Source organism: Manacus vitellinus, unplaced genomic scaffold (genome assembly GCF_001715985.3).
Source record: "Manacus vitellinus isolate BGI_N305 unplaced genomic scaffold, ASM171598v3 scaffold_46_pilon, whole genome shotgun sequence".
NCBI classification, from domain to species: domain Eukaryota; kingdom Metazoa; phylum Chordata; class Aves; order Passeriformes; family Pipridae; genus Manacus; species Manacus vitellinus.
Genome location: NW_021940578.1, coordinates 2,823,825 through 2,849,192, shown reverse-complemented (window position 1 = coordinate 2,849,192; position 25,368 = coordinate 2,823,825). Strand labels below are relative to the sequence as shown.

At 43.7% G+C, this 25,368-nt stretch overlaps 1 protein-coding gene across 1 annotated transcript in view; it reads left to right on the top strand.

The window, feature by feature from the left end:
• The window catches only part of LOC108640854 (putative uncharacterized protein C1orf196), a 46,865-nt gene extending 22,997 nt beyond the window's left edge, over positions 1-23,868 (top strand). Inside the window, exons 2-3 of the mRNA XM_018079327.3 lie at positions 23,440-23,597; positions 23,842-23,868. Of these exons, the coding sequence (XP_017934816.1) occupies positions 23,440-23,597; positions 23,842-23,868 (185 nt within the window). The remainder of the gene's footprint in view (positions 1-23,439; positions 23,598-23,841) is intronic.
• The last annotated feature ends 1,500 nt before the right edge of the window (positions 23,869-25,368 follow it).

Sequence of the window (25,368 nt, the reverse complement as noted above, 5' to 3'; positions counted from 1 at the left end):
CAGAATCACCTCCCTGGCCCTGTTGGCCACCCTGTTCCTGAGCCAGCCCAGGATCCATTGGCCTTCTTGGCCACCTGGGCACACTCTGGCTCCTGTTCAGCTCCCTGTCCATCCCCACTCCCAGCTCCCTTCCTGCCTGGCTGCTCTTCAGCCCCTCTGTCCCAGCCTGGGGGGCTGCTGGGGGTTTTTGTGGCCAAAGTGCAGGACCCGGCCCTTGTTTTCCTCTTGCTGACCCTCCATCTCTCATAACCCCCTGTGTGCTGGTGAGCAAATCCCTGCTTCTCTCTCACATCCAGATTCCATTTTGCAGCTCCTGCATCCTTGGTTTTTCCTTGTAATAGAAATACTCTGAAAGAGGAAATATCTCCTCTATTTTAGACAGCAAAAGAGAGCCATGTTCTCAAAAACAACCACAAAAGTGCAGGCAGGAACCAGGGAAACACATGGCAGAGTTTCACCTTGGTCATCTGTAAGACTTCTATGTTCTTTATCCTGTACTACTGGTTTTGTAGCTGTAAGTGGAGCCACCCCTGTTATCCACCTATTAATGGGTGCTATTAATTGGATACTTAATTCTTTCTAACATCACAGCAATCTGTGAAATGAAACAGATTTAAATTCTAATAGTAATAGCTGAACAAATACATCTGCCAGCCACAGAGCATCTCAACTATTGCTCACTGTAACTGTAATTAAACTGTAATTAAAGCCAGTTAAAGCCATCAGACATCTGGGTGGTAAGAGATTAAGTCCATCCTGGTGCTCTCATTACCTCTGTGAGAGCTGGGGGGGGTGTTAATGGAAAATTCTCCCATCATGGGAGTGTATTGTCAGTAATCAGGGTGCCCAGGTTTGTAGTGATGGCTGCATTAAAAATGCACTGGAAGCAAAAATGTTCTGTGTTAGGGATCAATCTCTTGCTGTTAGTTCAGGGGGAGGGAGTAGTTTCTGGCTGTGCTCTGTGTGAGGAGTTGTGGATGGATTTGAATTAAAAGTTTCAGAATCATCAAATCGTAGAATGGGTTGGGTTGGAAGGGAACCTAAAGATCATCCAGTTCCAACCCCCTGCCATGGACAGGGACACCCCCCACTAGACCAGGTTTCTTCAAGCCCTGTCCAGCTTGGCCTTTTTGCCCTAATACTTTAAAATATTTGTTGTAGTTGTTTGTTTTGGATTTTTATTTAATTTTTTTTTCACACTACCCCAGGACCTGGTTATAAAAACCATGGGCTGGGAGCTAGAGGAGCAGAGCCTTGCTTGGAAATAAATTATAAAGGAGGGTGCCAGTCTTACATATCCCAGAAATATTCTTGCAAAACCTCACAATTGGTTTTGGAAACTGCCCAGTGCTGCTTTTATTACTTATAAATGCCAGGGAAGAATTTAAATTGCTTTTCACAGTGTATCCCTCCAACCTGGGGAAGTTTCTGTTGAAGCCTCTGGAAGAGAGAGCTTTGCTTAATCCTCTTAAAATTGGTGTGAGTGCTCCAGGTTGTTCTGTTGTTCAGGTCCTGGCTGTCCTTGGGTCTGAGGGAGATGGGTGATTTTTGGGGCCAGTTTATTGCATTATTCCTAATCACTGTGGTGTTGGTTATAAAGTGCCTCTGGTTGGGGTTTGCTGTTTTTAAGCTCATTTTTGAGTTGGGATACTAAAGACTTGATCTTGGCTCTGTGAATTGCCTGCCCTTGGACCTCTTTCCTTACATTTCTGTTGCCCTGTTTGATAGAATAAATTAAAAATTTAGAGTGTGGAGATACAGCAGAGAAACAGAGGGGTGGAGGAAGGGATTTTCTTTGCTGAGGCTGTTTTGTGAACAAAACCTTTGGGCAAAACTGTGTGTGGCAGAAAGAAAATGGGACAGTTGACTTGATGAGGATTTATGTCTGTGGGGTTTCTCTGACTTTAAATACTGCCCAGCACAGAATCTGAGTTATTAAAGCTCGATGACTGATGTACCTACACAGACCAGGGAGTGACCCTGAACCTTTGGTAAGCTTTGAAAACCTGAGGTTCATTTATTTAAATTTTCTTTCTCTGTCTCTGAAACTAGAACGGAAAAAAAGGAATTTAGGGCTCACCTGAGAAGGTCAGAGAAGAACAGGAGCCCTCAGAGGTGACAGAGTTGTGAACACAACATTTCCACAAAGAAGACTTAACTTTTGGGCTACATTTTCTGGAAGAAATGTAGCTAGAAATATCTGCTGGAATTAGGGACTGAGCTCTGGATGTTTATCTGACCACTCCACACCTCGAGTTTCAGTAATCACTACTCAATATTTATCTTAAATTGATTATGTGTAAGCTAAATGTTTTCTGAACATGCTCTCTGGCTGCAAGAGATCCTTTGAGCACCCAAGACACAACATTAATGAGCTGGGCATTACCTGCATCATTGCTGGCTTTTTCCAATGAGAAAAAAACTTGGAATAATGATGGGCTTGCTTCCTCAGCTTTTGTAAGCTCTCAGATTTGCCTGAAGTTTTGGATTTTAAGGACATAAGAGAGAATAAACCCTCTACAGCCACGTGTGTTCACCTTGATGCCACGTACCAGAACTCAGAGCATTTACTTCTATTAATTATTAATTATTTCCTCCCTGATATCTCAGGTTGCAGACACCCCACCCACCCCCCTAACCTTTTTTCTTGGCACTTTGGAAGTTGTAGCACAAAATAGTGAAAGAAACAAGTTCATTTCTCCCTTGTTTCCAATTAAGTTTGCAGGGGAAGTTCATGTGCATTGACTTCTCTCTGTGCTAAGAGCAGAATTCTGTTGGGTCAGTGACTGCCAGTTAAGGAGCCCCAAGACACTCTCCCAGGCTAATAATAGTGTGGAAGTAGGAGCAGCCTTAGAGCCTTACTTAAGGATCAGTCTGCCAGGTCAAAAGCTGTTTATTGCCACAAACTGTGGCATTACAGACCTGTCACCTCTCCCTACTCTTTCCCAAACACAGAGATCTTACTCAAACTGATATTAACATTTAATTTTTAATGGTCTAATTAAACTGACCACTGCAAATCTCAGAGGTCAAGTGTGTGGTTTTGGTTTGTATCAGTTAATTCTTTGGGGTTTTTTTGCAGTAGGACTCTGAGAAAATGTTGTCTTTGTGTCAGGATTGCTCTATACCCTTTAGTGCTTTGTGTATTTAAACTTCTGCTCAATACCATAAATACCATCTTGCTTCCCAGAATTTTCCAAGGGATAGAAAGCTTATTCAAGTTTTAAACAGCTACAGTAATAGGGAAACATGTCATTAAGATCCTAATCAAATACATACAATCATTTTATTGTGCAAGCTTGGAGTTTTAATAGAATTAAAAATACAATTGAATTCAAGTCCAAGGTAACATAATCCCCCTCTGTGGTTCTGCTGATTGGAATTTTAAATTCCACGCAAGAATAAATGAATGTAAGTCTCTTTTGTAAAGCACCATGGTGCCAAAATGTGTGATCTGTAATGACATGCTCATCAGATTTGGGTCTGTAATTTGTGCCCTTAATTTATTGGGTGATGAGACTCTTAATATGTACTTCATATGTCTCCAAAGGTTTTATTTGGCCTCCAGCCTGAAAAATATCAATATTGTAAGGATTAAGCAACCAAACAAAAAAATCAAATAGTCTAACAGAGAGACTTAAATCAATACAAAAGAAGTGTTTGGGTTGTGTAGAGTCATTGGACAAGGCAGAGAAATACAGCTCTGGAGGAATCGATGCTGAAGGACAGGCATTTAAACACCTTCCTCAGCTCAGCGTGGGCTCTGGGAGGCTCAAAAATGAGTGGAAGGTCTGTGGTGGTGGGACAGGTGTCAGTGATGGGCTGATTGTCCAACCCACCCCAGCAAACCCCCTGTTTTCTGGTGTTTTGCCCCAAAAGCAGACTGCCTCAGCCAGGGGAGGCTCAGTGGTGTGAGACTGGTCCCACCCCAGCTGAATTTGTGATACCAGGCTGGAATTGTGCAGATATAGAAAAATTCTGAAGGCAACAAAATGTCTTGGGAAGGAGGGGGGTTGAAAGGTCATGGAAAACACAACCTGCATAATTTATCCACGAGATGGGGCAGAAATGGGTTTTGAGTACAGGTCTGTAATTAACAGCTCCATAATTGACTGGTGGAACCATCATCTGTACAATGAACTCCTTTCTGCTCGTGTTGGACAAGCATTTCTTTGATCTAGACAGTGTTTGTAATTTCAAATCTATAGTTTTTAACTGAAAATCCATGTGGCTGAGGAAGATTAAAGTTTCCTCAAGGAGGACACTGCTAACACACACAGTATTTCTGTCTGATTTAAGAGTTTTTAAGGATCTTATACCCCAAAGTGACATGTTGCCTGTCAGGCATGAGACAAATCAAAAGCTGAAGTTCTTTTTTAATTTTTCAGTGGGTCTGTTGTGGATTTTTGTAATTAGCTGATAATCTCTGTGACTCTGAAGCTTTTGGAGGTCTTCTGCTGACACTGAGCTCCCTGGGGCTGCTGCAAAGGTGCATTTTGGGGTTTTTTTCTGTGGACTTAAAGAGCTGATCCCATCAGGGAAATCCCTGAAACTTGTAAATTAAGCAAAGAAGAATGCATAATTATTTCCTATGATACATTCTCATGCACTGCACAGGGAGACTGTTCAGAGATGCAGCTCTGTCTGCTTCATTTTTACATCTTTTACCTCCTTTGCCTTTCAGAGATCCGTCTTATCATGAAAATTTATGGGGGGTGAAAAATTTCTCATCTCCCAACCAAACCAAGTAGCTGGAAAGGGGCAGCCAATTAAGATGCAGGATGCTCTGCTCCAAGTGACAGCCCATAAATCACAGCCCGTGGAATATTGCATTTTAATGCACTGCTGAACCCTCGTGCTGGTGTCTCCACAGCCCCAGCATTGCTCAGGGATGAAGTCACTCCTTGAGGGAAGTCTGGGAGGTCACACTGATGCTATAAAAAGGTGTCAGGCCTTTGGTATGTTGTTTGTAAAAGTAAAAGAAACAAAGTTCTGGGCCTCTGCTTGCTCTCACTCTTTAAAGGAGGTGTTTAGGAACTTAAAGTGGGTTCTTTTCTCCCTTCTTTTTAATAAATGTGATTTATTGGGAGACTGGAGGACGCTGCTAGCAGAAAGGCTGGTGAGAAAAATTACCAGAAAGCATGACTTGGGGTGAAGCTCAGAGCAAACTCACTAAGTTTGGCGAGAAAATATCAGCAGAACAATGGACTTGGGAACTAAAAAAACCCTCTAGTCAAGCAATGCAGTCAAGGAAAACACCCTTCCTTGGTGTTAAAGACACACACACAGAGTCAGATTCACAAGTTTCCCAAAAAAATAAGACAAGAATGTGCAGAGTAGCAATGAAAAAAATCCCTAAATTTCATTTTATTCCTCTTTACTATGATGTTTAGTGCACACACCATGAGATCAGGATACAGGGGAAGGGGCAGTTGGAGCAGTCCATGCTGATTCCTCTGAATTCTGGGGTGATTCCCAGAGGAGTTTCAGCTGAACCCATCCTGAATAGGGGGGATGATCCCCCACAGGAGCTGCTGGGCAGTTCTGGGTGGGGGGACCTGCCCTTGCTTTTTTCTGTCACTCCATCCCTAAATTTTTATGAAGCTGATGGTTTCTTGGAGAAGATGCTCATCTCTGTGAATTCCTGCTCTCCCCCATTCCCTCTGAGCTCTGGTGTCACCTCCATTCCTGGAGTATTCTCCAGGATGTGACAGCTTTGTTTCATTTGTTTCTGAGGGGTCAAGTGCTTACAAGGTGATAAATCAAAGAGAAGGGGAAAAAACCCACCCAACCCCCAAACCCCAACAACCTAGAAAGAAGTGACATTTCTGTGAGTGCCAGCACTTCTTTCCTTCCAGTAAATGAATTCCTTGTGAGTGGCAGGGAGATGGAGGGGACTGTTCCCAATCCAAGGGCCAGAGCATCCTCTGCAGAAAGGGAACCTGGCAGGCTCTGACCTCGGGAGCAACTTCAATCTGCCACAGGCTCAGCCATAAATATCTCCACAGGCACCAAGTGCTGCAGAAATCATTTAAAGGAGAAACACGTGCCTCTGAGCTCCTTTCCTTTGTGCTGGGGACAGCTTATGTGCTTAAACGTGGGGTGATTTACTCCTGTTAACTCCAGAGGGATTGTGAAGATTGGGGAAGTGATCCCAGGCACCAGTGATTGGGTTTGTGGTTCAGGAGAACAGGGGTGGGGGCAGTGTGCAAGCACTGATTTAATATTCCTCTGGATAGATCAGTGACCTCTAAATGTTAGACACAGGGTGATATATTTGGGAGCGAAGCAGGTTTGTCTTAATACCTGTCCAGAGTTCCAAATTCCCCTGGAGCTGGGGATCATCTAACAAACCCCTCCACACCACCCTTTTCCCTGGCTGAATTTTAGCAGAAATCGTGCCCTCATATTTGGAAAGCAGCAGCACATTCTGCCCTGTTACTGCTGAGAGTTTGCTGGTCTTCAGTCTGAAAAGGTCCTCTCGACTTCTTTCCAGATGTAGAATTATATCCTGCCTTCCAGTGTCCCTCCAGAACTGATGCTCAGCTCCACCTGTGCTCATTTATTATGTTAATTCAGAACTGAATTTCTTTCTTTTTTTTTTTCCCCCTTCCAGGCTGGCAGCCCTTTGTTTAACATGAAAATACTCCCAATTTTCTTTAATTTATTATAGCTAAAAATGGATTACTGACAAGGCAATTTTAGGCTATTTGAGCTTGTTTGACCTAGGAGTTAGTTTGACCTGTATTTGCCTGAAGTTATAAAATCCCACACCCTGCAACCCTTCTAAGCATCCTGGAAAATCGTGACCCACTATTTGAGAAATAATATCTGGGTTTACACCAGTTTAACCAGGAGGAGAATATTTCACCTATTTTGTTTTCCCATTTCAATACCACTTGGAAGTCCCACAATTAATTAAAGCCATGTCAGAATTTAGGTATCTACTATGAAAATATCAGAAATTGGTTATACTGAGTATAAAAGGAGCCTGATTTTGGATAAGCCCACTGTAGTGCTTTTTATGAATTCATGACTCCTCCTGCCTTTTTAACTCATTTGAGGCAACTTCAGAAGATGAAGTTGGAAGCAGAAGGAAGCCACGTTCTCAGATTTCCAGCCAAAAGGCTGCCCTTCTTTTTCATCTCATGTTTATTATTTTACCCCATCAAATAAAAAAATATCAGATACCTCTGTTAGAGTAGAAGCAAAGTGTAGGAGGAACCAAAGGAGAAAGGCTGGAGGCTTCCTCAAGAAAGGAAAAATCTTATTGTTTGGTCCTTATCAACAGAAAGCAATTAAAAGGAGCTGGTCAGAGGAGTAATTAATTGCTCTGTCTGAAACTGTGTCATCTCTCCATGTGGTTGGGGAAGGGTGGGATGAAAGGGCTTGTGTCTGGAGCTGCTGCTCTGCTTTATTTCGTGAGGTTGTTGTGACAACATCCTCCTCCCTCTCGTGCTCGGGGCTCTCCCAGACCTTGCTGTCCCTCGGGGAGAGCCACAGTGGGGTTTGGCACATCTGGGCTGTGTGTGGAGCCAGAAGAAGCCCCTCACCCCCCTGGCAGATGCCAAACCCACGGGTCTGAGCTGAGGTGTGTGGGCAGGGTGGTGCTTTTCCTCTTTGTTTCCCTTCCCCAGTGAAGAAGGATTACCTTGGCCAGGGAACTGGGCAGGGAGGGAGTGGATGCTTTTGTAGTTTTCCTTTGCTGAAAAATGGCCAAAATTAAGCTTTGCCAACAGGCAGGGAGATTGCAGTGCAGGAGCAGAGCAGTGTCTCTGTATCACACATCTAGGGATGGCCAGACCCACGTGCATTAAGGGGAGCAGCAGTACTGCAGGTTTTATAAAGGGTTTTGTCATTTTCTTAATTAATAACCTCATTTGAACGTTCTTCCCTTTTTCCTATGATAATTCAGGAAATAACTGGCATAAGGAGCATCTTCATTGCTGTTTTGTTACTCTTACCTTTTGTTTCCCATGTGCTTGGTACCTTAAAGGTGCACAGGACAGGGAATAAACCCCCGGAGCTCATGTGCTAAGTGTTTGTTTTTATTGTAATCAGTAGTGGTGTTACAAATGGTTCCAACCTACCTGAACCCTTTTCCCAAAGGTGTAAAGAGCTGCGTGGTGGTTCCTGGTGCACTCCCCATGTCCTGCTGTGCCCCAGTTGCACTGCCCATTCCATGCTAAGCACACACAGACTTGGTAAAATGGGGATCACTAATCTTTGCTTTTCCTGGTTTTCCTCCAACCACCGTGAGAGGTCAGGGAGAGCTGTGAACTCTTCAAATTATATTCTGAATAGCTTCACTTTTGCCCTTTGTGTTCATTTGCACTAATCAGTCTCTTCCCTGTTATCTCTGGGTGAGTCACTGCAGCTTCCCCACTCCACTTGTGGAGTTTGCTCAGTGTGGTCGATTATGACCCAGTTTGGGTAATTTGTCCTCGTAATGATTCATTTATCACCATCCAGAACCCACTTCAGCAAAACACTTTAAATGTGCTTTCAAATGCTGTACTTACAAAGAATTAAAATAAGCACTGGCTTGAATGGTCTGGAGGTGGAGAAGTTGCACGTGATCACGCTTTCCCTCACTGATAGTGCTGACAAACGCTCCCACCTTGCAGCATTTTGCAAAAAGCAACAATTGGAGATAAATAATTTTGATGAGCAGAATCAAATAAGAGCAGCGTGTCGTTCCTGATCGGGTTTGACGCTGTGCTAACATCCATCTTCCCCAAACTGCTGCACCCACGCCAAGGCTCCCCTGCTGGAGCCTGCCTCTAAATTACAGAACTGTCCAAAACGTACAAAAAGATTTATTTCAGTTCCGAGATCATTGATTTGCAAGAGAACAACGGAGGAAATCGCGGTGTTTGGCGGATACCTTCCAAGCACATTTATGGAATCGATTCTTTCGCAACCAAATGCAGAAGAAATATTAAGTAGAGTTGCTTCAATTTGAATGCTGCTGCACGTGGCCAATAGCTCTGCAGCCAGCACAGCTGGGTTTTATATATATATATATATATATAAAATATATTATATATATATATATATATAACACACACAAATATATAGATATAAAAGCCTTTACCAGCTGACAGTGAAAAATTCTACCTGGGTCCGAGCAATGTTCTTACATCATCACCAAAACTCTCCTCTACCTTTTTATTTAAAACACATGGAAAATTAAATCCTGACTGGATAGGTTGGGGAAAGTTTTAATGTGTGAACGTGTTGAGTCTGAGTGCCACTAAATGCTTTGTTTAATTTGCATTTGTGAGAAAATATTCCCATTAAAGCAGCAGCAGAGCATGAGCAGTGGTGCCGTGTAGAGTTCCAGGACAGGACTTTTACACCTTGTTAGCACTGCAGTAAGGGAAAAACACTTTAAAAGGCATTAAGGGGGGGAAAAAAAGTCATTAAAAACATATTTGTCAGCTTCCAGAGATGTTAATGAAGAGGAACATAATGATATTAACAGCTTGAGATCGTCTTCTTTTCCAGGGAAAACTTAAACCTCACACACTTCCTTCATCTTGGTGGGGAAATACTAATGAAGCCTCTTCCCAGGACAGGGAGTGATTTGGGGTTTTAAGGTGTGGCAAAAAAAAAAAGCCTTAGGTGTGCAGTTCTCCTTTAGATTTATTTATACTTAAATTATAATTATCTATTTTTAAAATATAAATAAGAGCCATTAGAAAGAGTGACATGAGGAGGCTGCGGAAAAAGCTGAATAATGGAGGTCTTACACCTAAATGTGGAGATCTTATACCTGAAATGTTACTTTTGGTGGTGGTGGTGGCAGTGCTGTGCATGTCACATGAAGAGGCAAACCCATGAGAAGGTGTGTGATACTCTCACAGCAAATGTTTAAGGCAGAGGAGCAATTTTGGGGGGGAGGGAGGTTGTTTTTGCTTTTCATTAACCTAATCTCATCAGTGTTTAATAGCAAAAACATGATAAACCTCATGTTCTTTTCATTACAGAAGCCTGTATCTTCTTGTTCTTCCCGTGCTATCTGCTGGCTTTATTAAAGAGTTTATCATTTTGACTCCTCATGCAAATCACAGAGGGATTGGAAGGATTTGATTTGAGCTGAAAAATGTATTTAGGTGAATCCAGTGCACTGTAATTGGCACCTAAATATGCTTGGGGCAGATGGTGCCAGAGATTGTGCCAGTAAATTACTTCTTGACCACGGCTACTTCTCTGCTGTGTGTTATTCTGTAGATTTAAATCTAGCCTTTTTTTCTTGTCAGAATACCAGTGGAAGTAGTTTGAAGTGTAATTTTAAGCTGCTTAGTTCTAAAGCTATTAATACAGAGAAATGAATGGAAATCACAACAGATATAAATTTGTAAGGTGTCTTTGCCTCAGTGTAAAAGCAATATCCAAAAGAAGTGTAGCTCAGGCTGAGAACTACAACTGGGACAGTTTTTCCATTTGTATTGGAGGAAGAACAAGGGTTGAGTGCTAAAAATTTATGCAAGCAGACAACCCATAATGAGGTGAGCTTTTAAAGGGAGGGAACTTTCCAGTGCACTGATAGAGCCTACAAATGTACTTACCTTGCCTTTTTCTCACATTAGCTTCATAACCTCTGATGATAACTTAGTGACCATCAGCAAAAGGGCCCTTTTCATCAGAAACATGAAGAATATGTGTATTCTGACCAGGCTGTGGAAATGTGATGTTTAAAATACTGCACAGAGATGCCCCGTGTGGGATTGTGTTCCCTGTATGAGCACAGCATTGCCAGCTCCACACATTCCAACCCTGGGATGATCCAAGCAGTGTCTCCCCCTTCCCTGAGAGTGTCTCAAAGTTGTCTTTGCAACGTGGTTAAAACACACACTTTGATTCTCAGGGGGGTGTTTTCAGGCTGAGCTCAGCTGCAAGTTAAGACTCAGCTTTCCAAAACCAAAGCAGAGATGTTTAAGCTGTTGCACGTTTCCAAGAGATGGGCTCTGAGAAAATAAAGAGTTGCTTAGGGGTGAGATAAAGTCACAGCTGCTGTCAGCCACAGTCAGAATAGAAACACTGCGAAGGGTGGTTAAAAGGGAAGAGGAGGAGCCTCCTGGTCACCTCATCTGGGCTTGCTGTTGTTTGTCTGCTGTACCACCAGTAAATCAGGAGTAGCACCAACGAAATAAGTTGACTGAGCCCCACAGATATGAAGCACTCAGCAAGGGAAAATCGAACTGCAGTGCTATGTGAATCACTGCTCGCCCTGTGATTCTCTCTCTGTGTTGGTTTTTTTTTTTCTCTGTGTGTGTTTTATGAGCTGTTTTTCAGTTGCCCTCTTGGCCAAGCTGATTCTCTTGCAGAATTGCAGGAGCAGTTGCTCCAGCTGAGGCTGTTGTAGAGACCTGCCACGGCAGCTCTCCATAACCTAATTAGGAGCCAAGCTGCAGGTCCAGCACCCCTGGGATGTCCAGAGAAACCTCCCAAAATGCAGTCCTTTATAGTCTTTGCTTTTCACTGGCTACCTTTGATTTCCCCCTGTATCAGGCTGAACAAAACACGTTTTAACTCCAGCCATCAATAAGCGTCTGAAGGTTTTCGTAGCTCAGGATTTACTGGGGGAGGAATTTGGAGTTAATGGCCCTGTATTCGATGCTGTTGCTAAGAAACCCTGGCTCGGCTCTGTAATGTCCCTTTGCAGTTTGCCGAGTTCCTCCCTGATGGAAACGCTCGTGTTTCAGCCTCTTGGCTTGTCCAGAGCAGGGTGTGCTCCTCTCACAGCTTGCCTGGCTCAGCCCCCGACAAAATGAAGTGGGAAGCCAATTTTCCCTTATTTTCTACCCACCTCAGCCCTTGGTTTCTGAAGTCATGAACCCTTTTTGCACTTGCCTGCAGACAATTATGTGTTTGCTGTCTGGGACTCAGTGGTGCTGTGGCGGTTTGTGGCAGTGAGCAGATTTCTGGTCTGGTGCTGCACGTCTTGGAGCTTGGAGGCAGATCCTGTCACCTGGCAAGAGACAGAGGGACAATTTAAAAGCATAACCCATCTGTTTTACACTGGTAACGTGCAGGTTTCTCGTTGCCATGGCAAACCTGGGATGAAGAGCAGAGAGCAATGTTCAGGCGAGGGAACGATGCCTCGGCAGGGTGGCAGGTTTGGGGTCCTTTTCTTTTTAATGGGCTGCAGAAATCCATAGGGATGAAACCAGGGACTTTCCCGGAGCCACTGACATCTGTTGGTCTGAGATTTGTCTGGGAGAGCCAAGGAACCCTGCACTGAGTCCTTTATAAGCTTGATGAGGCCTCATTTATCCAGTGCCTGCTCTGGGTTTGACACTGGGCAATCAATGTAGTTCCTCTGACTTCCTGGGTGGAAGGAAAATGCTGGAAGCTGGAGATGAAGATGAGGTTTCTAAAGATTACCTTTCTACTAAGAAAGATCTTTCTAAGTAGAAAGTCCCTTAGAAAGACTACTTAGAAACCTTTCTACTTAGAAAGGTCTTTCCTATGCTCACATTTCCCAGTGTTCCTCCTGTCCATGGGTGTCTGGAGCCCAGTGCTTCACTCAGCCATTGCTGACTCAACCCAGGTCAAGTTGACCTTCCCTGAGCCTGAAATCATTGTGAGACATTGAGAAAAGGCAATTCAGAGAGGAGACACCTCATTCTGATATGTTGGCATTGATAAGGATCAAGTCCACCAAAGACCTTGAAGTGACTCTGGTGAGAGCAGATGTGGCCTCTCTGCAGCTGGAGTTATTCAGGAGGTTGTTTCTCATTTATACACCACAATATTTTGCATTGGTATTGAAATTGAGCAGGTTTGGTGCTGATCTCACCCTGACTTTATAAGAAATAGAGTAACTAAACCTCTTGCACTGTCTGGTCTCAGCTCACCCTCTGCATCTTCTAAGAACACCCTCAATCTGCCACCAAAATTAGTTGATGGAGCTGTATCATTTTCCTCTCTTTGGCCATAATTAACAGGGACACTTTCTGTCAATCAAGTGCCAAAATGAAATGCTTTCCCTTCATCCATCAAGTGCTTGCACTGCAGAGAATGGTTGTTCCCTTGGGCAGCTGCCGGGGAGCAGAGCCATGGGTTGGGTTATTAACAGGCAGAATCAACTTTTAATGTTAATGTTGTTGTTTACACTTGTTCAGGAGCCTTGGGAAGATGAAAGGCTCTCAGAAACTCTCAGTCATTCTCACTGTCACCAAGGGAAAGGCACTTGGAGCTCAAGCTGCTCAGCATCTGAGGAGTGAGACCCGAGGATGTGCTGATCAACCTCGGGGGTTTGTCAGCATGGTCAGGGCAGGGTGATGTGACAGCAGGTCAATGTGTCTCATTTTGAGGCCTCTCCCACCTCTCAAGGGCTGGACACTCAGGATTGCTGCCCTCCTTGACCTGCACCTTCAGGAATATTCAGGCTCCATCCTCAAAACCAACTTAGATGCCAAAATGCCTCCGTTGCACCAGGAGCTGTGGGTGTGTTTGGAAACAAAACAGGTCTCTGAGTCACTTCAGGGGCGTTTGAACATTTTAATCAAAACCTTTTCTATTTACCTAGTGCTGCATGTTATGGAGAAGAGGGAGACATTTTAGGATCTCCTGCTCTCTTGTGTTGTAGTCTCACCTGCCTTGCTGGGGCACTACAGTGATCTCGTGGCTTCAGGCTGAACTCCTTTCTTGGGCTTGGCTCAGGGTCATGCATGTTGGAAAAATCCCAGTTTTTCCAAGTTCTGCCTGCAAAATGCTGCTTCCCCAGTCCCATACTGGGGACAGTAACTCCTCTTGTCCTTTATTAAAGTTTAATTTCACTGCTTTGCCAAACACTCCAGCTGCAAAGGCTGCAGATGAAAGTGAGGAAAGGAGGTTAATGCAATATATGTTATCCCTGTCTACAGGGATATTTGGGTTTTTCACTGCTTTCAAATTGCTGAAATAAATGCCACCAGCAACGTTTACAAATGCAGAGTGAGTAATTTAAATAGAAAATCGGTTGGTCATGAAGTCAAGGTTCAAAGCTGAATCACAAATCCTAGGAAAATCAAATCAAAGAAGACATTGTCTTCTGCAGGGAGAGAAATTTAGAAACAAATTATTTTCCCTCTGGTCACCAAGAAAAATGCAGTTAAGTGTCACATGAGACTTTACTACCTGAAAAAAAAATTGAGGAGGTGCTGCCTCCCTACTGCACATCCCACTGGATGCAAAAAAGCACCTTAACAGGAGCATCTAGAAAACCTAATAAATAAAAAAATAAAGATTCCAACTGAGACAAACATTTGAATACTCTGTAATTAAGATTGAATGCTCTTCTTTTTCTTTTTCTTTTTTTTTTTTTTTGCTGGAAAAGTCGCAATTTTGACAAGTGATTGTGCTCAGGTAGCATGAAAACAACAGAAAAGAAATGGGAAGTGCCCACGGAGTTCTGTTAAAATGCCATCCTGAAAAACGGAGGAGGATGTGCTTAAACATCATCAGGACTTGCTTGTTTTCTAAATGAAACCTTCCAGTTGACTTCCCTTTCAAAACTTGTGTTTTTTTTCTCCAGTGAAATAAAAGGAACCCAGAGGAGTTTGACACATTTCCTGTGTGGGCACTTTCCCAGGTGCCACATCCACGTGTTTTATGAATATTTCCAGGGGTGATGATTCCACTGCTTCCCTGGGCAGCCTGTTCCAGTGCCTGACCCCCCTTTATGTGAAGAAATTTTTCCTATTATCTAATCTAAACCTCCCCTGGCACAACTTCTAAACCTGCTGCTTGGATTACCTGTTCTTACTTAGAGGGAACATTAAGTCTGAAGCTGTAGATACAGACAGAGTTGATCACAGGATAATATTCTTTAGAAAAAAATATATTTTCTTGCATTTTATAGATGTAGTTTACAGAAATAGCAAGTTTAAATACTGGTCTGAAAAATCTGCTTTGTTTTAGAAGGAGTTTATTCAGTTCTGTGCCAACAAAAATAAATGAAGAAGTGTCTTGGATGTGAAGCTTTTGCTCCAAAGATATAATCATGGCAGGGTTATTAAATGCTGAATATAGTCTCATTTTAACTTTATTTTCTAGATAGTTGTTTTTATTCTGCAGAAATAGGGTTGGGGATATTGGTACAAGTCAAAATTGGGCAGGAATGATGAAATTGCATAAATTACAAATAATCCAAAATATCCAGGGCATTGTACATCCATAGGTGTTGAGTTGGATAGTTTAAATTAATAAAAGAGGTCTGGATTTCTCAGTCTTCAGAAGGAATTAACGCTGTTTCTGCACATGGTGGATCAATGGGTCAGGGATGAGAGGGAAATGCAGGAGTACAACAATTATCCCTGAGGAGCTGAGCACGTGGGGGCTCCTGTGGCAGTGTCAGTGCAGATGGAGCATCTGGTGTGGTCCTCAGCATCACCTTTATCTGCTGCAGGAACCAAATCCCCCTCCCAGGCTCCCAGAGACAGCTGGGTTTGTGCAAGTGCTTGATAAAACTTGACCCTCTGATCCTCCATCCTCAGCTGAGCTTTATCAACCTGTGTTTGCACTGCTTGAATTTCAGCTCTTTCTAATGCTCTGCCAATATAGGTTTGGGTGTTTGTTTTTTTTTAAGACAGAATTGCTAAGCCCAGTGTTTTGTTAGTGTCACATCTAAGGCTTTGAGCAGCAGAGGCAGCTCCCAAGGAAATTTAAATACTTGCTTCAACAATACTCTACATCCCTTCTTTTATCCACAGACAAAAAATAAAGGCACATGCAGAGAAAGATTTGCAGGTTGCCAGGTTTTCATGACTTTATTGCAAGTCTCATAATCACTGGCATTTTTGTTATGTGACAAATCTGTTCAGTGTTTTGGCTTTGGTTTGTTTGTTGGTTGGTTGGTTTTGGTTTTATTTTTTTTTTAAGTTTCTACTATTTCCCGTTAAAAGAAGTGTCATCTCTTGGGTGAAACAAAGACCTCAAGAGCTGATGTGAACAAACCTAGCTGGTTGATTTTTGCATCTTGTTTTTTAAGCCTCTTTCAGGGCTTCTGGTGACCCTCTCTCATTATTGCAACCCCAGCAGATTAGCAAGACACTGTTAATTGGTCTCTCAACACTCTCAACAACACATAGAGCTTCAGTCTCTTCCAGATGTTTGGTGGGAATCAAACCAAGCCCAGTTGTCTTGTAACACCTTGAGTTCATTCAAAGCCCAGAAAAGCCTGTGATTTGTGAAATCCCCTTCAGGAAGAGTTTTGTTCCACCTTTGGCACCGAGGAGACAGAACATCCTGTTTGCGCCAGGAGCTGTTTGTCAAACCAGAACAGCTCCTAATTCATAGCTGAGCAGCAGGAAAAAGCCAAACAAGTCCCTCAGCAGTGGTGGCATCTCACCTTTGTGGTTTATAGTGTTTCCATGGGGTGCAAAATGTGTGTTTACAGATGGGAAGCCAAAGTGTTCAGGGTTTAAGTGACCCATCCAAGATCCTGGAGGCAATTTTGGGTGAAGCAGGAACCAGTCCTCCTGTATACCCCATCCAGGACCCTAAATTCAAGCACAGACGGGCATCACTGCTCTGGAGGCAGCTCACAGCAGCTGAGGATGTGCTGGCACACGGAATTCCTCTTGTTCCCTTCCTTTTTTTGTCTAAACAAAGTAGCTATTGTTTGTGGACTATAAGAGTTGCACAATCAGCTAAAGAGGCAACAAATAAATGATTACCCAACAGAAAGGAGAGAGCAGCAGCTGCAGAGCCGGGTGTCACCGGACTGTGACCATCTCTGGAAAGGCTTCCTTGGTTCTTGGCAGGACTCAGTGGGCTTTGTCTTGCAGGAGTTGGATTTGCTGCTTTGGCGCCGTGCCTGCCGTCTTTCTCCAAGTTTGACATTGTTCCTGGCCTGGCAGTTTGCAGCTCTCTAGGGAATTAAGCATCTCAGATATTTCTGTAAACAGCAATAGCCCAGCCATGAAGGTTGGAGTCCAGTTTGCTGCAGGAGTCGTGGGCTCTTTTGGGCTCAAAGCACTGCTGGAAGTAGCAGGACCCCATTGCAGCTCTTTATTCTCTGCTCCAAATCCATGTCCCCATCACAATCATAAACATAACAGAGGAATTTATATTAATTTGGGGTTTTTCTTTTAGGTTAAGTGGGGTTTTAATTTTTTTTTATTTTATTATTTATTAATCTAATACAACTGGGGTGAATAGGCAAGTTTTCAGGGATGGGATCATTTCTTGACAGTCAATGACATTCTTGTCACTCAATGACATTCTTGTAGCTCTAGTGAGATTTTACCCAAAGAGAACAATATTTTTTTTTATTAAATGATCCCTGACAGTATTTTAGTGAAAGTAAACAATGAGCCTTTTGATTTTTAAAATTTTGGCCAAATTGTAGTAAAGTTCATCTCACTACTGTGAGGCATTAGCTGTGATTTAGAGCTGAAGGAACTGAGGCAAAGAAGAAAAGTCCTTTCCAAAGGGCTGATGAAAAAAGGCTCAGAAAGACAAAGCAAAATACAACAGCTCCTCTTTCCTTCTCAGTTCAGGCATATCTTGGATACATAAACTGGAGTTTTTGAGCAACAGGTGGTTTCTCCAAGGAGAATATGGACATCTGTCCTTGTAGATGGGTCTGAAACTCCCATCCTTTTCCTGCTCAAATATGAGCTTTTAAATTGAACAGGAGTGTGGAGAAAAATGAAAGAATTTATTTCTGTGTTGCTGGATTCAAAACATACCCGCGTTTTTAAGGACAGTATAAACTTGACATTTTAATTGAAATGATTTAAAATCCAGCTTCGAAAGAAGCTTCTGCACCATAAAAGAGATGTCAGTGAAAAACTCTGATTATTAAAAGGATCTCCACTTCTCAATGGCATTTACTTATCCAAAAAGGTCAGATTTGTAAAGAAGACCTAATGGCTGAAAAAATGACTGGCTTTACTGCTGAGCATGTTTTCCTCTGGAACTCTGGTGCCATTTATTGGTCTGGTGGCTTCCTTTTGCATTTGGGAAGCTCTGAAGGCAGCTCTTTGCCAGTTATACACAAAGCATTTAGAGCCCAGAGAGGCCAGCTCATTAGTAATTACTGTAATGAGTTCTTCACAGTGTTTCTTGAAAGGTGATTGAGCCCCTAATGCAGACACCACATATTTTTTTTCTTCACTTAATGGTGTGGTAAATTATTCCTGCGAGGGGGCTCATTGAATGCCTCCTTTGAATCGAGTTAAAGACCACGAAGGAAAGAAAAGGCTGTAGGTCTCTTCTTAGCAATAACAGGAGGAAATATTCCTGGAGCAGTTCAGATGGAGACCTTCCCAGTGTTCCTGCAGGGGAGTGGAAAGTTGGGTCGTGTCGACAGCGACTGACACAAACACGTGGATGGGGCAGATGGTTCCAAGGTGGGTTTTCCAGCTGCAAAGTTGCAGGACAGGCTGGGAAAAGGAAAATCAGCTCAGTTTGCTCAGAGCTTCTGCCTCGGGATCCAGATGTCCGTGAGCTTTGCAGATCAGCTGCTCAGCTGGTTGGAAGTGAGAGGAGTTAAACCCCACGAGAGAGGGGAACAGGTTGGATATTAGGAAAAATTTCTTCACTGGGAGAATGGTTCAACATTGGAAAGGGTTCCCCAGGGAAGTTGTGCACTCACCATCCCTGGAAGTGTTCAAAATACGAGTAGAAGTGGTACTTTGTGATGTGGTTCAGTGGACACAGTGATATTTGGTTCAAGTTTGGACTTGATGATCTTGAAGGTCTTTTCCAACCTCAATGATTCTATGATTCTATGAGCCTGGCTTTTACAAAGGGAGATTTCTCTGATTGCTAAGTGAATAAATTAATTTATGTGTCTAAATGCAACTAGCAAATGCTACAGTGGGAAAGGCTTCCTAACCAGAATCATCAATCAGGCAAAAATAAACTGTTGTGTGCATTGCATGTCCTCTTTTTTTGGACTGAGCAAGAGACCCATCACACAACACCAATAATAAAAATAAGACTGTGTTTTATTTATGATTTAGCTCTCAGTATGCTGGAGAGGGACTTTGGACAAGGGCCTGGAGTGACAGGACACGGGGAATTGCTTCCTACTGCCAGAGGGCAGGGATAGATGGGATGTAGGGAAGGAATTCTCCCCTGTGAGGATGGTGAGGCCCTGGCACAGGGTGCCCAGGGAAGCTGTGGCTGCCTCAGCCCTGGAAGTGTCCAAGGCCAGGTTGGACAGGGCTTGGAGCAACCTGGGCTGGTGGAAGGTGTCCCTGCCCATGGCAGGGGGTGGGACTGGATGATCTTTAAGATCTCTTCCAATCCAAACCATTTTATGATTCCATAACGTGGGAGATGCTGAAAGGCCTTTTGGTGTTTCAGGAGCCCCACGTTCCCAAACCCTGTGCCTGTCTCTGGTGGGGCAGTGCAGAGAACACGAGGAGAGCTCGTACAGGGGAGGCCTGAAGTGCTTGGAGTAGTTCATTTTTCCTCACTGCAAAACCAGCCCCAGTAGATGTTATTTGAGAAGCTCCTTGGTCACATGAAGCCATAATGAATTGCACCATTTGCCCACACACATCACTGTCTCTGCAGACCCTCTGAGAGCCTCCTTAGCCAGCCAGGTTCCCTGCCATCCTTTGGGATGGGTTTTCAAAGGGTCTGTGCCCACAGCACAGTTTTTTGACTTTACTCTCTGTGGGAGCAGATGTGGTGAGTGCTGACTGCTCACAGAGAAGTCCCACTTAAATGTCCTCTCTATTTCTATGCAGCAGAGTCAGGAGATGAGCCCAGGAATCCTTGTGCAGCCTCCCTTGATAAAATTATATCATGTCCATCCTCTTTCATTTAGTCACTCCTGCTGGTGAGACTTAATTTTAGACTCTGCTGGCTTTTGTCAGTAGATCTCAGGATATATTATCTATGCTTTATTTTATTTTGTGCTCATCTGGGCAGTATCTGGAGTGTATAAAATGGGGTCTCCTGGAACAACTTTATTGCTTCAGCCCCTTCCTTGAATGAGTTTTTGGCGCGAGTATAATTTTTCCCTCGTCTCCGACGAAAAGCAATTTCCTTTCTCCCCTGCACGTCCTTCAGGCTCTGGTGATTCTGCCCTGCAAAAAAAACAACTTTGTTGACCCATTCTCTCTCCTGGTGGTGGCAAATGCTCCTCACCTGACCACGCCAGCCCAGCACATCATCTCGGAGAGCAGCAGGGAGAGCCGCCGCCTCCCAGAGAGATTATTTGCTCTCCTCTCGAAGGTGATGTCAGAGCACTATCAGAGGGTTGTTATGGTTCCTTCACCCCTTGAAATTGTTCCTTGCAGTGAGGAAATGGTGAAATTGGAATGGGAGATGCTGGGGTGCTGACAGGACTTTGATAGTTGTAATTTTTATTTAGCTGGTTGTCTTGCTTGCAGAGTCAGTGATGTGTTACCAACCTCGAGCCAAGAGGGATGATACAAGGAGGGAAAAGTGTCATCCTCATTTTTTATTTTTTCTGTTTTTTTTTTTTTTTTTTTTTTCAGGGGATCAAGAAGTATCTTTTAATCTCCACTGAACAGACCTGCGTTTATAACTGAGTTCCATCATTTTTTTTTCTTTAAAAAGGAATCTTATCTATTTGTCTGGGTTAGTGAAAGTGCTGCTCGGCAGAAATGTTTGAGCTGTAACGTTGTGAGGGATGGAGGGTTTGCCTCATTATCCTTCTCCCTTAGATTTTTAGAGGGCAAAAGGCAGGAAATTTCTCTTGATCTAAATGAGAATTATAAAATTTCTTCTGCTTTGGAAGCAGTTTTGCAGACTGACACAGGACTTCCAGAAACCAACATCAGGAATGGTTTGGTCTTTCAGCTTTCTTTGTTTTCACTTTGTTGTGTAGGCTGGAGGTTTGGAAATGCTTCTTTTACTTTCATGAGGAAGACTCAGAGGATTTTATTTTCCAATACGGTTTCCATTGTGTTCATGGGAAAAGATTTGTTTTGCTAAACAGAGTATAAACACAGCCCCGTGGCAGATCCCTATAAAAATCAGCTCAAGTCAATACTGATCTGCTTTTCCCACATTCTCACTGGGAAATATTTCTTCTAATTTCCCTGGCATCTCTGTAAACCTAGAGAATGAAAAATGAGAGAAGCATTTGCCCCCCCCTGAGCTTCATGGGCCACATGTTGCTCCAACAGAGCAGAGAGTGAGAGCAACTCCAAAGAGTAAGGGAGGAAATATTGGAGAATGTAGAGCTCTTGTCTCAGATAAGGAGTTTGGAATAACTTAGGATAATGTAATTTAGTTTGTTTTGAATGACTTTAAAATCAGAAAGCCTGGGAGAAAGGCTCCATGTACCAGTCAGTGTAAATCTGGAAGGTGGCCATCAGCTCGAGGAGGAGAACTCTGCTATACATTTGTATTACTGGAAGCAGATGTGGGCTTAGGGCTCCAGCCAAAATTTCAGAGTATAAAAAGAATGATCTGTCCTCAATTCTTTGTTGGTCAGAGAGGGTGGGATGAATCAATACTTGTGCATTAGTGCTGGGAAGGTGGCTTTCAGGGCTGATGTGTCTGACAGAGATGCTGGTTCAGTCCAGGATGATAAGAAAATCAAACCCACTGCTGCCTGCGTGCAGCCAGGTACCTGCTGCTCTCCTGCATGGAAAACCTGCAGCTTCCTGGGGCTCAGGAATGTTGGTTGGTGGGAGGGCATATGATCATACAAAATCATACAAAATGATTTTTTAATGGTTACTTGGAGAAGCTCAGCTGCACATAGTTTCCATCCCCCAAAAATCCATGTCCTCTGCAGAGCATCACCCTGGGACACCCTCAGCTTCACGTGCAGTGACCCATGAGCAGATGTTTGGCTCACAAGCAGGAGGGTGGCCTGGCTTGTGATATACAACACTGTGATGTACAGGAGTCCCACCCATCAGTCAAATTCTTATGCCACTGGCACAGGTTGCCCAGAGAAGCTGTGGCTGCCCCATCCCTGGAATTGTCCAAGGCCTGGTTGGACAGGGCTTGGAGCAACCTGGGCTAGTGAAAGATGTCCCTGACCATGGCAGGGGGTGGAATGGGGGGAGCTTTAAGGTCCCTTCCAGCCCAAACCATTCCAGGATTCATTGTATGATTTATGGTGTGGTTGAAAAGGGACCCATCCATCAGGGTGAGCCTCCAACACCTTTTCTATCAGTGAGGAGGTACATGAACACCCTGCATGTGGGGAATCCCCCCAGTCCCCTCCCAGACCCTCACCAAGACATTGTAAGGCACAGATTTTATTTTATTGTTTTAAATAAAAGATAAACCCTCTCAGTAAGGAGGATTATGCTCTCTCCCTCCTGAATTTTGGAGACATACCTGTGATTTGTTATGGCTCTTTTGTCTGGGAAGATTTGTTCCTCAACAAGCAGTTTCAGGCTAATCTTTACTACTTCAAATTTTGTTCTAAGATCTTCTTTAGACAGAACTAGGTCGAGTAGATTGCAATTGCCTTGTGTTCTTAAAATCACTTTGTCAGAGACTCCTAAATAACACATTGCCTTATTCATAAACAGCCTGAGCAAGCCAGGATTTGCAGGATGTTCAGTGTGTGACAGTGATGTGTTACTCTGAGCCACGAGATTATCAAAGGGTTCCACTGCCTGAGCCACCAGCAGAGAGAAAATATGATCAAGAATTATTTGAGCCTCATTTATTTAATGATCCGACAGTAAAAATGAAACCTCCAAACTTGTGAGGGTTGAAAAGCAAATTGCAGGGAAGGTTTTTTCTCAAATCTGTAGAAATCCAAAGCCCTTCACTGGGCAGAAATAAATTTGGCCATGGGTTCATATATAAATTGCAGCTTCATGAAGTGTATGATGTTGCAGGGGGGTTTCTATGAGCCGTGGATGTGGTGATTTCTGATGTGCATGACTGGGAGCAGAATCTCACATATAGTACCTGGGGTTTGACCATATGAAGGGGAATTTAAAAGATTAACAGTAATTCAAATACTGATAATCGGGAAGGAAGAAAATGAGCAATATTTTAGTTGTTGGTCTTGCTCACTCCTACCCTAGCTAATAAAAAGCCAATTTTTCCAGCTTCTACCTTTCATGTAATCTGAAGTTCTGGGTTCCTGCACATCAGAAGGAGCAGCTCTATGGGCTGAAAGTAGAGAGATTGACTCTTAAAAATAATTTTCTTATTTTTACTCTGGCCATCACCTGTTACTTGAGCTTAGAAACATCACCATAGAATCCTAGAATGGTTTGGGTTGGAAGGGACCTTAAAGACCACCTCATTCCAACACCCCCCTGCCATGAGCAGGGACACTTCCCACTAGCCCAGGGTGCTCAGGGCCTCACCCACTGGTCTTTACGAAGCCTTGGCTGGTCCTGTCAGGAGAGAGGCCAAGGGAGGCAATGGGGACCAAATTCCAGCTACACTTTCTCATCTCAAACTGAGAAAACTATGTCAGCTCCCTCCAGCATGGTCTCACTCCTGTTTTGCTCTCCCTCTCTGTCTCCACAGCCGTTGAGTCGCTGCATTCCTTGAACGACCAGATCTCCCATTTTATTGTCAACAAGTCAAAAACCCTGGATGAGGAGGAAGAAGCCTTTTTGCCCAGCGAGAAGGAATCTCTGAAAAGTGCCATGATGCTGATGAGGCACCTCCTGATGGATGCACAGGTAAGGAATCAGTGAGCTCCCACCTGTTAGGATATGAGGAGGGCACATTGCAGGGCTGCAGGGGAACACGTCATCTTTATGTGTGGTTTCAACAGTGGAGAACATTAGTCCCTGACACTTCTTTAGAACTGATTTTGGCTTCTGAAATCTGCAGCTGTGGGAAGGACATCTCATTGCACAGAGTGTGCAGCTTGTGCTGGGGCTGAGTCTCAGATTCAGGGCTGAAAATGGCTCTTAATTTCAGGAGAAGATACAGCAATGTGCCCATTGATGGGAATACAGCAATAACCCCATTGAGGGAATCCAGCATCAGCACTAGCTGACTGGAAAATCATTTTTCCACTAAGCATCTGTGCTGAATGCCAGTTTTAGAAGTGCCAGACTCATAACTGAGCTGTTGGTTTAGCCAAGCTCTAAAGTGCCAGTTAGAAGCCATGAAATGATGTGCAGATGTTTCTTTGTGCCTTTGCTGCTTCGACATAAAATCCCTCTCCCTGCAGCTTTGCTGCGTTGCAGTGTTTCCTTCAGCCTGCAAAACACACCCTTTGAAACATCCATTATATTTGCCTTTTTATATTCTCTTTTGGTCTTTATTTGCAAAGCCTGGATGGAAAATGGCAGCTTGTATGAGAGGGTTGTTTTAGAAATGGGGTGATCTCCTCTCCCTTCTCTGGCAAGGCCTAAAATCAGGTAAAGGAGGCCTGAGGTTGTCCTGAGCTCTCCAGGACTGGGGATTGCCTGTTTTATTCCCATATTCTCCCATTGGAGCCTGGTGGTTATCTTCTCTCAAAACCTTTGGTCCTAATTTCTTTGGCTAACAGGGATTGTGGTGCATGTGGGAAGTGCCCGGGAATCCCTGCTGTTAGTGAGACGTGGTTTTATGTTCTCATTTTTGGACAGGGAGTCAATCCAGGCTTTGGGGTCTGTGGGATTGCACAGGGAGCAAAGCATGACAGCTGTGCTCAGGATTTCATGTCTGTGATGGTGGTGCTGGTCTCATTTTGGTGCATCTTTAGCCAGTTATGCTCCATTTACCCCAAACTAATGGAGAACACGAAGGGTTAGGTTGTGCATTTGGGTTTGCTCCCACAGTCAGTGCTGCAGGTAGGAACAGAATCATATAATCATGGAATGGAAGGAACCTTAAAGCTCATCTCCTTCCACCCCCTGCCATGGGCAGGGCCACCTTCCACTAGCCCAGGTTGCTCCAATTCTCCTCCAACCTGGCCTTGAACACCTCCAGGGATTTGGAATAGCCAGGCATGAGAGAAGGCAGATGCTTACAGGCATCTGCATGTGGCAGATTAAAATAAATATGGGGCAAAAAGGTACCTGTTGATAATCCCCTCGTGCAGGAGTTCTTTTTTTAGCACCTAAGAATTGCTTTCCTACTTATCAGCTGTCCTGAATGCATATTAATAGGTGCCTGTGATAGCATCTCCTAATCAGTCTCTCTAATAACAATGGGGAAATGTCAAGTGCTCCTGCATCCTGTGATGCTCCTGGAACCCTTCCCAGAAAGGACAGGATGTTTTTTGTTGCCTGGGATTTTCAGGTTGAAAGAATGACAAGGTGGGAAGTGGTAGTGGTGAGTAAAAGGATGGAACTAAACATGTGATAACATCCAGTAAAAAAAAAAACAAACCAAAACCCAATAAAATAAATCCTCTGAGGAATGAAAGAAACATGAGTCTGGCAGGAATATCAACAAGAATATCCCCTCCAATGTGTGCATATAAATCCTTGCTAACCCTGACTGCAGAGTGCCCTA